General features: G+C 40.1%; 1 protein-coding gene across 2 annotated transcripts in view; it reads right to left on the bottom strand.

The window, feature by feature from the left end:
- Positions 1-15,627, bottom strand: part of tpp2 (tripeptidyl peptidase 2) — a 23,510-nt gene extending 7,883 nt beyond the window's left edge. For both annotated transcript variants that reach the window (XM_061741623.1, XM_061741627.1), the window contains exons 1-22: positions 15,433-15,627; positions 12,726-12,854; positions 12,509-12,604; positions 11,263-11,367; positions 11,009-11,133; positions 10,717-10,880; positions 10,386-10,540; positions 10,221-10,297; positions 10,006-10,133; positions 8,701-8,949; positions 6,993-7,108; positions 6,678-6,849; positions 6,424-6,581; positions 6,262-6,338; positions 6,071-6,177; positions 5,182-5,336; positions 4,957-5,073; positions 4,759-4,859; positions 4,568-4,664; positions 4,346-4,483; positions 3,603-3,847; positions 3,162-3,240 (exon numbers count right to left, since the gene is read on the bottom strand). In XM_061741623.1, the coding sequence (XP_061597607.1) occupies positions 3,162-3,240; positions 3,603-3,847; positions 4,346-4,483; positions 4,568-4,664; positions 4,759-4,859; positions 4,957-5,073; positions 5,182-5,336; positions 6,071-6,177; positions 6,262-6,338; positions 6,424-6,581; positions 6,678-6,849; positions 6,993-7,108; positions 8,701-8,949; positions 10,006-10,133; positions 10,221-10,297; positions 10,386-10,540; positions 10,717-10,880; positions 11,009-11,133; positions 11,263-11,367; positions 12,509-12,604; positions 12,726-12,854; positions 15,433-15,597 (2,955 nt within the window). In that variant the 5' untranslated portion in view covers positions 15,598-15,627. The remainder of the gene's footprint in view (positions 1-3,161; positions 3,241-3,602; positions 3,848-4,345; positions 4,484-4,567; positions 4,665-4,758; positions 4,860-4,956; positions 5,074-5,181; positions 5,337-6,070; positions 6,178-6,261; positions 6,339-6,423; positions 6,582-6,677; positions 6,850-6,992; positions 7,109-8,700; positions 8,950-10,005; positions 10,134-10,220; positions 10,298-10,385; positions 10,541-10,716; positions 10,881-11,008; positions 11,134-11,262; positions 11,368-12,508; positions 12,605-12,725; positions 12,855-15,432) is intronic.

Genomic DNA, 15,627 nt, shown 5'->3' with positions numbered 1-15,627 from the left:
GTCATTCAGGCAGCCAATCAGCACAGAGCCTCATTATCATAGCCCCGCCCACTCAGAATCCTGCATAGATAATGAGGTTAGAGAATGGGATGCTAAAGACATGGCTCAGAGGCTGAATTTCTAATTTATTTAGCAAAAACAATCAAAAGCTTGTTTTTAAGACATTCAAGGCCTGTTTAAAATAGGTATTAGATGTCATAATAGGTCCCCTTTAAATGCTTTATTTTTTGTTCTTGACTTTTACTGATGTCTTACTTGTTTTATTAATTGTATTCATCCATTTGGTAAAAAAAACTCAAGCCCAAGCCATTTCTAACAAGTGTAGAGAAAACAAAGTCAATGTCTATCAACTATAGACAAGTATTCTGATTTGTACTTTACGAAAAAATAATTTCTCCAGCTGTTCCAAAACCCAACAGTGAACACCTTGTCTAGAGGAAAGTGACCAAGGCAGCATGACCATGTTGGCTAGCAAAAAGTATCCCTGGCATGTACCTGCATCAACATCTGTCTAGAGCCACAACCTGCTAGCTGATCTCACTTTCCTGCTCTGTATGCAAATAAACACACAGGCTTCATTATCCTCAGGAAAGATTTTAACAATAAAACAGGATGTTCACATATCAGCAAATTTCTTTTGCAGAATGATGCAGACCTAAAATGAACAGCTTTATTCCTCTAGGATTTGGAGTTTCGGAATATGACCAAAATAGTTTATCCCACAGTAAAGCTGGACATACACTGTGCGATATTTTAAATCGTTTGAGACTGCCCCATCTCACACTGCACGACTAGATCGCGGAGTTCAAAAGTTCAGAGCCCACGATTTATGTTCTCACACTGTACGAGCCGATGCTCGGATGCGACCCGTCTGCTGACACTATACGATCATAATCCTCCCGTCGGACCTCTGTGTACTGGAACTCGAGGCCGGTTTTGGGGCAGGGGTGAGTTGTGCCCACCCAGACGTGCGTCCTGCCCACCCGATCAAAGGTTATGGGATCCTTTATTTTTTTTTATAATTTTATTTTTTTATACATATATATAAAAAATCCCAAAATATCTGTACCGTTTCTGATTGGGTCGGCACTGCGCATCATTTTTAGACACAACAATGAACGCATACCGCAAAAGTTGTGTCTCGGCGGAGGGACCGACGTCCCAGCAAAATGAACACTTCTTTGTGTTCAGAACAGCGCAGAGCGCACACTAAAGACTGATTTATGGTTCTGCGTTACACCAACGCAGAGCCTACGGCGTAGGGTACGCGGCGACCCGCACCGTACGTGGGAAATGCGGTCTTTTTTTCTGCTATTGATTGATTGTACATGATTTGTAATGTGAATTTGCAACACGTAAACTACAAATAATAGTTTTTGACGTGACATCAGATATTGCGCATGCTCTCTGCGAGAGGATGAGTCCAATCGGGTCGCAGCTGCTTCAACTGTGCGATTCCTTCACGAGGAGCGACCAGGATTTCAAACATGCTTGATTTTCTTGCAACCTCACGATTTGTGATCGGGAGCTCGTCGTGAGGTGTTAATCTCTCGTCGTTACCCCACGTTTACTGCACGAGGCACGAGCAACGATTGGGTCAAAATCCGTCCCGATCCAAAAAATAGTCGCACGACTGGAAAATCGGCTCAAAACGAGCCGATAATCGCACAGTGTATGCCCGGCTTAAGAGAGCCAAAGCAACAAAAGAGATTACTGTAGATTGTGAACAGGGGAGATCTCACAACATCTCTTGCACCTCAGTGAAAGGCAACATGGTGGACGATGGGGAAGAGAAAACAACTAGAGAACAACCCCCCACACACCCACATACAAATATTTTAAACAGACACCCACACACCCAAACCACCATTACTACCTCCACCACAATATTTGCTGCTACTGTTATGGTGCAGGTTGTTTTGCTTAGAGACCAGAGGGGTATTCCAGAAAGCAGGTTCAACAAACTCTGAGTCTAAACCTGAACTCTGAGTTGACTTACCCTGAGAAAGGAAACTCAGAGTTTTCTGTTCCAGAACAGCTGATATGAGTTAGTTCAATCAACTCTGAGTATGTTAACCTTGAGTTAAGCGCATGCATGAGGAAAACAAAAAGCCATCATCAATGGAGCCCTGATACTACGATTCACCATGGCAACCGGCGACAACAAGAGATCTACATACTTTTTTTTAAACTTTATTTAACATTTCAATTTACAAAATCCCTTTGAGGAAACATTAGTTTGCATCTGAAGATCCAGATACTTCATGTCACTGGAGTTAGAAGTGTTAATACGTGCGTATGGCGAGTATGAGAGCATATTTCGAAAAAAAAAAAAAAAACTCAGGGTTTATTGAAGAAAACCTGCTAGCGAGCAGATTAGGTTCACAGGGTCAGTTGCCATAGTAACTGACTCAGAGTTTGAGTTACGTCGCTTTCTGGAACTGAAAACTCCGGGTTTCCCTCATCTCAGGCTTAACAAACTCAGAGTTTTCACAAAACCCGCTTCCTGGAATACCCCTCTGGTTACCTTCCAGGTCAACAATCCATAGAGCACATGAGGGTTTGTGATTAGAGCTGTACCAATAAAAAGGACACCCTGGGCTGTTTAAGAAGTTATGAATGCTGTAGATGAAGTGAGCCTTTAATGAGTCATTGTCAGAGTCACGACTGTTCTCTAAAATGGCCACTAATAGGATGGCCGAAACACGTGTTTATGTCAGGTGTAAACAAGATTTAGGGTGTAAGTTTAGCAACTGCAACATTGTGTTGCTCTTCAGATTGAAAAAGAAGCTTGGAGACGGGCAAGAGAGGAGTGAAAAAAGAGAAAATACTGTGTATTCGTTAAAAGCAAAGCCATCAATTTAAGAGACAACATGTCAAGACTGATCAGCTTAGGTCTGAAAAACATTTCCAAGAGCAGTCAAGCAGCAGTCCATCCCAAACCTGAGGACATAAATACTTTTGGCATCACAGTATTAATGACCTAGTTTCAACTTCAGGGCATCAAGCTAATTGATTGGCAGACGAACAAGAGCAACCTTGTTTCTTGGTTTGTTTTGGATGCTTCTGGAAATATCTAAAGCTCCCAAATTAGGCCAAAATATGCAGGACTGTTGACTGCTCTCAAGTATAGAGATCTAACAAAGAAGACAGTCACTCACAGCTTTCTTGCCATACTCGCTCTTGGGGACAACTAGAGAGCCTGAAATGTAGCATCCTGGACACGTACCCTTAGGGAGCCTGGAAAAGTAAAAAGTGAGAAAGATGGCAACATGGAATAAAAAATAAAAAATGCATTTTTTTCCTAATCAAAAATAAAGTAATTTTGATCTAAAGATGTTTGGATTAACAGAAATCAACTAGGAAATTTAGCCCTGACAAGGAAATAAAGTCAACTTATTCCTGGTCCTAAAATTAATGTAGCATTTTCTAATATTTGAAAAGTTATTACATTTTCTTCACTTTTCTTATTTCTAAGATGGAATATTTAGAAATATGACTTCATTTCATATTTTTTTTACAATCCAGGTATACCATTGAAATTAATCTTTTGTTAACTAAATAATTGTTAAAAGAAAAAAAACCTTGATCATTACACTCACTTGTCATCGGGCAGACCTGTGACATAAAAAGGCTGTGTGGCACCAGGACACAGAGTGAGAGAGTTTGACTTCTTCTTGGCCATGAGGGCATTACGATGCGTCTCGTAAACATCCAGACTGAGAGTAGTGGACAGACGATGAGAGACCACAAACGGTAGATCCTTCAGGCGCTCAAGCTCATTGGACTGCTCATGGCGGACCTGAAGACGCACAGTGTAGTCCCCCTTTTCCAGCTTCAGAGAATACTGAAGGAGCAAAACAAGCCGAGAGGAGATGTGTTGGTTGATGGCATGACAAAGAGAAACAACTATTCCTGCTCTCATAGGAGCACAGGTGCCTTCCTCCAATAACAGGGTTTATACAGCAATCCTTATGTTAAATTTAATACCAATTTAATACCTTTTTCACTACCTTCAGATTTTTTTTAAAAACTGTCACAACATTAAGTGTTAATCACGGACCTTTTAACATTAATACATATTTTGAACTATAGAACACTATACAGAACAGATTTATAGACTCATTGATATTGACCAGATGTTTCACATTTATTTCACTTTGTGAATGACAATAAAATAGACTGCTTAAAATGTAAAAGGTAAAAAATAATACCAATTTAAAAAATAAATAATACCTCTGACAGTGAATTTAACACTTTTAATGGCCTTAAATTTGGCAATTTTAATTTATCACTTTTTAATACTTTTTAAAACCCCGCGGAAACCCTGAATAACTAAGCGTACCTGGTGGGGGTAGGCGTCCCCTGAGCCAAGCAGCCTCTTGTTCTGATCAAACAGCATCCACAGCTGACTGTCAAACTCAGACTCATACAGCAGCTCACACAGCATTGGGCAGCTGGGTGTTACATCTCCACTCTTAGGCTGAAAACCAAGATCAAGAATACTTTAAACAGATGCATCACCTGGAAGTACATTTTTAGGTTGCAGACTCGCCCAAGGCCATACCTGGTGAAAGCTGTAAGTGAGGACGATCTCATAGAGTTGTCGGTTATTAGGCAGAACATCCCGCATGCCCAAGGCCTTTATCTTTGAGCTTAAGGGCCTGTAACGTAATAATAAGATGAGTTAAACATGGCGTTTCACTCTCATCAAAGAGCTGAGTATGTCTATGTTTCTGTATGTGTGTGGACACTCGCCTCAGAGGCTGAACCCAGGACTTGAGGGTAATGGTGGGAGACACCTCCTCATACCGCAGAGGTGATGACACATCAAGACTCGTCACTCCCTCTGAAGCATGCTGAGCAGAGACAAATGAGTCAAAATCAAAAGAGAAACCACTTTCTCTGGGCAGAAGCACACTTTCTATTAATGAACTATAGTTTTGTTGTTCTTACAATGTGCAGGGGTGAAGGAGAAACATTGAGCCCATGGAAGGAGATGCTGTAGTCCACTGTGACGTCACCCAAGCTCGCCCACCAGCGCGCTATGCAAAACTCTACTACCCTACCTGACTAGAAAGGAGGCAAAAACATAAAAATTACAACAAGAAACATTTATGCTGACAATGTAAGATCAAAATTTAAAATCAACTGTATGTAAGTAATCAAGAGAATATGTACCAAAACAGGAAAAGCCTCTGTTACAGAGCCTCTTTCTAACAGTGAGGAGAACTTGTAGAATTCATTTGCTCTGTAAGCTTTCTGCTTGACCAAATGCACAGCATGAAGAACAAACTTTGAAGACACGTCTCCTGAATGCGAGGTCAATGTGATCTCTGTAGAAAAAGAGAAAGACAAGGAGTAGATGAAAATGAAGATTCAGAATAATAACAACAACAAAGCACCATGTGTGAAAGAACAAAGAAGAAGAAAGCCAAAGATGCAATTGCTTTTCTCTGATGATACACAGCTGGTTCTTGAAAAATAATTAAGTCACATCTGTGAATTGTGATCTGAGGATAAGTTGATAATACAGACAAATGTAATCTTTCCCTGATCATACAAATGAACATTTCTACGAACCAGTTCCAGTTCTATGAATCAGTTTAAAAGTACGACTCCAAGCCATCTAAGCCAAAGGATGATTCTCCGCTGCAGCATTTACATTCAGATGCTGCTTTGTGCAGATCGGCTAGTGGGAAGTTACGCAACACTGAAATAAACCTTCTTCAATAATGATTTTTCTGTTTATAATTTAGAGAACATTTACATTGGTCTGCTTTTGAAGGGCATTGTGTTTCTATTATTTAGTCCAGTTTATTTAAAATCAACAAGGCTGGGGTACATGGCAGCTATACTGTAAGTAACATATAATCAAACAGCTGAACAAACTACCTCCTACAAAAATAATCAAATCGTAAACAAAAAAACACCTAAAATTCCTTTTAAAAATACACCTGATATGTTACATTAAATAAAATAAAAAAATATATGCAACTTGCGTAAACAAGATTGAAGGATACATAGGATGCACATTCATCAATAACTTGAACACCAAAGAGACACTAACCTGCCCAGGAGGCTCCCTGAGGAACAGTGATGAAATGACGTCTGATCTGTCCTGGTCTGAAATGAACATCTGTGAAAGTCGCTTCCTGATTACGACCATCTGCAACTCTGTTGGAAGGAAGAGAGAAGAACACTCACAAACGCATGCATATACTCATTGAATAAAACAAATGATATACCGTGAGAACTTACTTGACAGGAATAATAACCGTTATAGGAACTCTGAATAGCGGCCCACAACTGGGTGCTGCTGTATCGTACCCACACACCTGAAACATACAGTCAAAGTTAACTTTAAACCAACTAAAATATGATGTCCATCTTCTCCCTTCTCTTCCACTCATTTGTCCCCACCTCTGTATAGTGCACACCCTCCCTCAGTCCCACAGGATCAATGCGGACGTTGACGTGACGACACTGGTTCATCAGTTCTAGATGGGAGGGGCACTGAACCCACGGGGCAGAGCATGTCAGCGCCAAGTGCAGCTGCAAGGAGATTCGCTCAGAGTTTTCTGTGACACGTAAACAAGACAGGAAATATTTAAAGAAAAATAAATAAAGGAAAAAGGACAAACTCAAATCTTGTACATAATTGCACCACTAGGTACCTGTGTTCTCTGAGAAAATCGGTTCAATCCCGACACTGTGATCTGAGGGTGCAAGAACCTGGGCCGGGTCCCTGAGGTAGATGCCTCTCTGTGATCCCACATTTACTGAGAAGCCCAGGTGGCTTGTGGGTAAAGAGGCATGCTGAATGAGGTAGTCTAATGCTCTGTCCACCTGACAGGAAGAGGAAGATAATGTGACAAATCAAAAATCATTGAAAAAAAAAATACCAAAGTGCTGAAAACAGAAAGCAATAACATACAAATTATTTCAAAAGTGACAAAAAGAAAATGAATCTTTGACAGCCGTCAACGTACCTGGATGATTCCATGTCCCTGTGCAAACAACTCTATGTCATCAACCTTAAGAGCTGTGTTTTCCAGTGCTCTCCTCACAGCAGGACCACAGGGACGGATCTCATTCTGTTTCAGTCCTTTTGTCACATAAGAAAATTGAAACCCTCAAGTTCAACGTACAGTTCAAGTGCAGTCTTCTATACATTGATAATAATTGTGTAGGTTTATTAATAGCCACGAAAAAAGCACATGGCAAGTTACTCTGCTCACATATTTTTTTAATTTATTTTACATTTAAATAGTGTGTAGCGCTTCAAGCACAAATACCGTATTTTCACAACCATTCGGCGCACCGTGTGGAAAGGCGCACCCTCAGTTTTGTGTGTAATTTTTGGATTTAAAACACACATACGGCGCACCGACCCAAAAGGCACGGTCTACAGACACGGAGCTGCACACACACACGCCGCAAAACACACACACAAGCACACAAGTGTGCTTATTTAAAAATAGAGCGGGAGCAAAACTTAGTTTGATTGTATTTTATTTCAGGTTTTACATTAATAAAACCCTTCAAAGTCCTCATCCTCTGTTTCTGCATTAAAGAGCTCCGCTAAATCAGCTGTGCCAGTCCGAATTTCCTCACTGTCAGAGTCACTTTCCGTGCCGTGCGGCGCCTCGGAAATGCCGGCTTTTGCAAATGCCCGAACAACAGTCCCAGCAGACACGTTAGCCCACGCATGATGTGTGAAAAAAACCACCGGGTCACCGCACATAGACCTGCCTCAGCCACTCTTTCATCATCCCTTCATCCAGCCAGCCCTTTTCATTCGCCTTTATAATGACTCCGGCTGGAAAAGTCTCTTTAGGCAAAGTTTTTCTTTTAAAAATCACCATAGCCGGCCGTTTCTGTCCATCAGCGTGGCAGCCAAGCACAACAGTAAATGAGGACTTTTCATACCCCGTTGTGCGGATCCCCCACCGAGCTGTTCCCAACCTCTCCGCCGCGCCGGAAGGTCCCCGTCCTCTCCACCGCGCTAGCCTACGGCGTAAGGTACGGCGGCGACGCGCACCCCCGTCCACTCCACTGTGTGATTCACCGGGATGTGGAACGTAAGCGGCACCTCGTCCATGTTGGTGATGTGTCTGGGCTGGATGCGTTTGTTGGTGATGTCTCGGCTGCAGAATTAGCAGAAGCTCTCCATCTTTTCCATATAATCCGCCGGGCGCTGCTGCTGCGCTGGCACCGTGAAGCGAAAGCACCAAGACGGACCTCCATGAAAATGTTCAATTTTAATTTCTTCCGCCAGCGCTACTGCTTTCAGTCGAATCGTGGCCGTTGAAACGCTCCATCCACCCGCTCTGTGCTTCACACCCCCCCCTTCCCCCTTTAACATCTGTGGATGGTCTCTATCACGTCCGCAACTCACGGGTGCTTCACACGCCCCCTTCTCCCTTTACCGTTCTCATGGTGGCCGTCCGCCTTACATTACCGTAATACAGGTAATAGAAACGGCGCACCGTTTCATTGGGCGCGCGGCACATTCTTTAAAAAAAAAAAAAGAATTTTATGTGCGCCTAATGGTCGCAAAAATACGGTAAAAGAATTAATTTTTGGAGCACCACAACATCTGACAAGGACATGCATGTAAATGAAAGAGAGCTTTCTGGTGCCTTAATTTTAAAAAGTGTGATAAAAGTACCAATCAGTCCATAATCAGAGACATACCTGAGAGGATTAGTGCAATGCCTCCACAGGCATTAGGAGATGACATGGATGTGCCGTTCATTAGCTGAGTCCCACGAAGAGTCCAGTTGGGCACAGATGCGATGGCCCCGCCAGGAGCACTGATGCTGACGCCCAGAGCTCCGTCAGTGCTCGGGCCCCTGGACGACCACGTGTACTGGTTGGGAGGCAGCTTCTCTCTCAGAGAATACTCTGCCACCATCATGTCTGGAGTCACATATGCACCAACTCCTACCGACACAAGGGAGCAGGAATTACGATAGCACAAAGAAAACTATAGGAATACATTAACTTTCAATGTTATTTGAATTTTGATAGCAAAACCTTGCATTACAGCAGGGGTGTCAAACTAATTTTGCTTGGCGGGCCAGATTTGACCAATTTTTTTCACGCGGGCCGCACACTCAAAATAACAAAAACGGTGCGAAAATATTTTTTTACTATTGTTATCTAATCCAATATCAGTTTAGTTAATTTTAAAGTAAATATGCACTTTGTTTACACTCTAATAATTATGTAAAATATATTTCTTCAGGATCTTTTCTTGAAATTTCTCGTTTTTTTTCAAATTATGTAAGATACTTTTAATATCATTTTACAAAGATAAACAGAAACAAATATGTTTTTTTTTTATATTTTGCTTTTTTATAGGAAATTTAATTAAAAGCAAAATCTTTCTTATTACATTAGAGAGTGTTTCTTTGTGATTTAGAGATTTTCCCAGTACAATTAAGTGTATTTATTTTTTTTAATTGGCGCGGATATTTACGCCAGTGTGCCGAAAAAGTCAGCACTTCTCTTTTAACTGTTTTACTTTTTCACTATCCTCGTATTCAAAACTGAAATTCTCCGAATAAATATCTTCTATCATCTTTTTTAGCAGTGATATTTTTCCTGCGAAAATATATAATAGTAGTCAGTTAATAAAAATAAACGACCGTCTACAAAGAAATAAAATCGGCAAATGCATTCTAGAAAACTAAAAAAATGTCGAAAACTGCTCTCTTTGTGGAATAACGATGGATTTGTAGAAGAAATATATTAATCGGATATGCTGCGATTCATGGCAATTATTTATGCCTTCCTTTTTAGTAAATTAACATTTCGGTTTTTTGCGTTGGAAACTTCTCGCGGGCCGCATGAAAATCTCTCTCGGGCCGCACATTTCACACCCCTGCATTACAGTGATATGCCATATGAAAAGAACCAAGAAATATCCAACATATTTTTTCTGACAGTAGTGAATAAAACTAAACAGCTTTCTTAATCACCGTCATTTTACCTTACCTATGACACTGCTGGTGGTTCCTCCTGGGCAGCCAACGGTGGAAAGGCAGGGACCATTATTTCCCGCGCTTGACACAAAAATCACGTTGTGCTTCTGCACAGCTTCAGTGATAACTTCACAAATCCTCCTGAAATGCAAATTGCCAATTATAATCAGCAACAGCTCACAAACAAAAAATACATAACCAGCAAAATAAAGCCTCCTTAATATTTACCCTGAATTAGGCCAGTGCGTGGCTTCCCCGTAGCTATAGTTAACCAGGTCACATTTATAGTTGATTACTTCTATCATCTTTCAATCAGAGAAACAATGAGAATTAACTTGTGCAAAACACTCATCATGTGTCATCTATATTTGAAGGATTATTTGCAGAGTTTACCGCGCGGATGAGTCCAGTGCCCGTTTCCATGGTGCTGAGCCGTGTGTCACCAATCTTCAGAGCCAGGATCTGGGCACCAGGGGCAATACCATTACGCTCTGGTTCCTCTGGGAAGTAACCTGCTGCAATGCTTGCCACGTGTGTACCATGAGCCCCTTTAAAAACCACAAGGAAGTTGTACTGGATATTAAATTTAAAACACTTAAATGCAAAACCAAAAATAACAGTGCAATTTACAGGTTGTTACATTTGCAAAGTTTATACATAGTATTTTCGGGAAATGCGTGAATCTCCTTTAAACAACAAAACAAAATGAAAAGAACAAACTCACCTCCACTGGTAACGATGCAGAGCGTGTTTCCCTCATCGTATATATTTACAGAGTAGTTAAGCATTTCTGCATTTCCTAATGTGGCATACTCTTGTTTTTCTCTGTATGCGCTCAGCACAGTAGACTGGGACAGCTCTCCGCACTCAGATGTGTCCACTACGGCTCTGATACGAACAGTCACAGACAAAGGGGATGATAAATACACTATTTGTAAACAGAACAAGACAGAGAGCAGGAAAAGTGAAAAGAGAAACAGAGGGAAAAAAAGGCATTACAGACAAGTCTGGCTTACTTCCATGTGACACCATCATGCCAAAGCACACAGTCATACACCGGACCAGGATCACTGTACTTCTTTTCTAATGATGCTAGTAGCTCCGACTGACTTTGCAATTCTTCTTTTTGTAATTTCTCAATCTGCAAGTAAAATGAAAGATGTATATAGGAGAGATATAATAAGATATAATAGAGGCATCAGACCAGGTTACTGTGACCAGCATGGAAGGACAGATGAGTAAACAAAGAAGTCATGTTTGTACGTCTGACCTGTGATGGTGTTGGATGAGAGAGGTCAAAGTCTTCTGTCTTGCGACAAACATCAGCAACTGCTGCTCTGTGTGGTGGGTCCCACATCTTCTCCTTTCGCTCTTTCTAGTAGATAAAAGTGATAAAAGTTTTTTTTTTTTTTTTTTTTTTTAATAATCTGAGCAATATGGTAATACAATAGATTCCTATTTCATTCATTTCAATTTCATGATCTTGCAAATAATGTGTATATAGTTTTGAATAAACAAGTATTAAAAAGTAACAATGGACTGCTGAAAACTTATCAATATGGACAGAATATGCAACCAAACCACCATAAAGAAATGAATCAACCAAATGTGAATTAATTGTACTGTTTGCAAATAAAGACATGAATATGAAAAGAATCCTCTCTTTTCACATTTACTTGTGAATAGGCATGGGACGATATGAAAATTTCTATTTTTTAGTGGACAAAAATATCACGATTACGATATTATCACGATATTAGCGCGTCGCTTATAAAATTCTTAAAATGCAAGGAAAAACACTAACTGTGGATCCCCTGGTTCCTTCAGAACATTTATTCTCAAATCATTCTCAACACAGTGACACTTGAGGTAGAGAACAAATAGTGTACTGTAAATGTTATGCATTACAAAGTGTAAACTATAGTACCGGTACTTATTTGAACTTTCTTTTTTTGTAAGAAAATACTTCCCTGAGAGTCGAAAGAAATAAGTGACAAATAGAAATAAAGTGACAAAGTAGAGCTAAATGCACACTGATTGTATTACTCTCTGAAACTTTAACAGTGGCTGGCTGCCTGCTACTAAGTACGGCTCTCTGGAAAAATAATAAAATAAAGGCACCGGTCTGGGCCGGATATGCAACCGGGCGAGTGAATTGACACTTTCTTCCAAAAAAAAAAACAAAAAAAACAAAACACTTTTTTTCCATTTTTGGCGATAATTACAGTACCCCACGATAACGTTATCGCGGCCGTTTTTTATCGCGATATACGATAATATCGTATATCGCCCCATGCCTACTTGTGAAGGCTTGAAACTTCCCCCCACATCTTTTTGAATAAGTCAATATAAAAACTTTGGAAGCTCCTTATTACTATTGCTCATATTTATTATGTCTAATCTTGTGTCTGATCCGTCAGTTCTTGTACACTCTGTCCCCATCAACAGTAATGCAAAAAAACAAAACATCAACAGTATGACCTAACTACAACAGTAAAGATATCACATCTCCCTACCTGTATTCTTTCTTTAAGAGCCTTAGGGAAAAACTCAAAGCCATTTTTAACTCCAATGCGATACTTCCCTGATGGATTGACCCAGGCAGGAGGGATCTGGGAGACATAAAAAGACGAGATCACCATGATAATACCTGGAGTAGGATATCTCTGAGCAGACAGCTAATATTCATTTGTTTTGGGGTTGTTTTTTTTACGTGAAAAGCTGTAAGCAAACCTTAAGTGTTCTTCCAGAGAGCCCAGTGATTATGCCATCTTTAGGTTCTGCCACTGTGGTCATGTTCACATCACCACTGCCTGTTGTATCGATGATGTCAATGATCTTTGGCTTTCCCTCAGTTGTGACCTGAAAAGTTATTGACATAAGCAAAAAGTATTGCATCCACGTATCCAGCTTTAACGGCTGCAGGGACAAAAAGAGGCAAACCCAACAACCAGTAATGCATGCTCACACTCCTACAGAAAGTTTGGCATCACCAGTTAGTCTGAGATGTACTTTCTTTTGTTCTGAATGTCAGAGAAGGAAGCTTAACCAGAGATCATTTTACATTTGACTAATATACAAATCATCATCAATTTCCTCCATTATATCTACTTTTACTTAAAGGAGTAAGATTCTCTGCACTTTGAAGCATGACTAAAGCAAGGTGACAAGATGGCCAACCCTTATTTAGAATTAAATGATGCCAACTAACCTAACTAGAAACGTGTGAAATGTTCATATTGTGAAGTGAAGCGCTGATTTGGTCATTCAACTGCCACATGTGACTATTATAAGCAGCTCGGTGCTTGTTTTTTCCCCTTCAAATTCATGTATTCATAGTTGTGGGTTAACTTAACGTAACCTACTTTATTTGACCTGGAATGTGGGATATTTTAAAAAGGTAAGTAACTTCAACTCATTTGAAATCCCTGCTCAACATAACCGCACTGATAAATATTAAGAAATGCACCACATCTTAGTTTAGCCTACACACATGTACAAATTGTAAAGTATGTCAATTGCAACTTCTTTTTGACTTAATTTTTGTTCATATAGCCCTAACATGAATGTTATATTTGGACTTTATTAAAATAAATCAACAAAAGCCCATACAACTGTCAGTTTATTGTGTTGAGACAAAATAATAGAAAACCTCAAACTGAACACACTGTCAATCAACAGCTCTCAAATATCCTGGAATCATTCATGAAGAATTATTGCTGATGTAATACATAGCTTTTCTATTATCATTATTATTGTTATTATTTCTTTAAAATGAACAATAAACTGAATTAAATTATGGCAACTAAAGGATGGGGATTCGTACAAACACCTGGTTTCTTATTTTTCTTGCGAAATTAGTTAATTTTAGTGTGACTTAAAACATTATTATGATATAACTACTCAGCCCCGGTTAGTTTTACATGCAGCTACAAATATCCAGAACAATTAAGCCGAACTTGATTTTACCCAGCTGAAAAAAATAAAGAGAGAAAAGGGTCAATGGACAAATTCAGCTCGCAGGCTCGCATGCATGTCAACTATATAGCTAATGTTGAGTTTACTGTCCACATAGAAACCTAACAGAATGTAATATTAGTATCCAGTTACCGGTATAAATATCTTGGTATCTGGCTTGATGACTGCCTTTCTTTTAAATTGCATGTAAATAATCTTCTTAAAAAACTGAGGCTAAAGATAGGGTTTTACTTCAGAAACAAAGCATTTTTCGCCAAGAAGGCGACTGGTCTCTGTGACATTTTTACCATCTTTGGATTATGGTGATCTATTGTATATGAATGCTCCTGCCCAGTTCTTGCATATGTTAGACACTGCATATCATAGTGCACTGAGATGTGTTACAAAGTGTAAACCTCTAACCCATCATTGAATTCTGTACTCCAAGGCTGGCTTACCTTCACTGACATGGCGGAGGCTTAGTCATTGGTACTTGTTCATATACAAAGCTATATTAGGTAAACTTCCATTTTACATTTGTTCTCTGATCAATTTGAAAGCCATCAGTTGTTATAACCTGAGATTTAAATTATGCTATCCTGCTGTCCATATCAAGTGCAAGGACCAATCTAGGGAAGAAAGCCTTCAGCTGTTCTGCCCCACTTGCCTGGAATAGCCTCCAAAAAGACCTAAAGCTAAACACATTAGTGTTATTGTCTGATTTTAAAGCTCTTACAAATGCATTTTTTAAATGACTCTGTTGGTACATGTCACTGTCGTTAAGTATTGTAACTTATTTACTGGCACTGTTTTGTGATGTATTTTGCATTCACTGCAAAAACTCAAAATCATTACTCATTACTGAAAGAAAAAAAACTATTTTCACCTGTTTCAAGTAGATTTTCAATTAAAATATGTAGAAAAATCTGCCAGTGGAACAAGATGTTTTTGCTTGTAATGAGAAGATAAATATTGGGTGAAAATTGTCAAATAAGTTATTTTTCTGGTAATGCCTCTTGTTTTAGGTGTAATGAGATTTTTTGACTAAAAATTAGACATTTTAACTAGAAATAAGACAAATATTCCTGGTAAGATTTTGAGTTTTTGCAGTGTTGTCCTTCTATTTCTGTTGTTGATTTGTCTGCAACTTTTAAACCTGCCATTTTTAGCCAGGTCTCCCTTGTAAAAAGAGATCCTCGATCTCAATGGGACTAACCTGGTAAAATAAATTTAAAAATAGCAGGAGAAAAACATTTTCTTTTAAGCCCTTTGTGATAAATGCTTAGGCTAAAGCCAGAATTATGGTTCCACGTTAAATCGACGCAGAGCCTACGGCGTAGGGTACGCGGAGACGCGCACCATAGGCTCTGCGTTGGTGTAACGCGGAACCATAAATCAGCCTCTACGCTGCCTTTGGACGGCCTTTAGCTGCCCTAGCTCGCAGAGCTAACCTCCCCGCCGACACGAGGCCGGGGCTCGGTACCTGCATGCCGGGGGCCCCGGGGTCCACGCCGGTGTCCAGCACCGCCACCAGCACCCCCCGCCCGTCATACTCGGGGAACCTGGTGAGGTACGACGCGGCGCCGGTCTCTTTCTTGGGGAGAAGCCCGTGAAAGGGGAACGGCTCTTCGGCGGAATGAGCAGCCATGATTAAAAAGGAGCGACAATGAAAACAAAG

This window comes from Cololabis saira, chromosome 2, assembly GCF_033807715.1.
Source record: "Cololabis saira isolate AMF1-May2022 chromosome 2, fColSai1.1, whole genome shotgun sequence".
NCBI classification, from domain to species: Eukaryota; Metazoa; Chordata; class Actinopteri; order Beloniformes; family Belonidae; genus Cololabis; species Cololabis saira.
The sequence above is the reverse complement of the archived record's forward strand: the minus strand, read 5'-3'. Positions and strand labels throughout refer to the sequence as shown.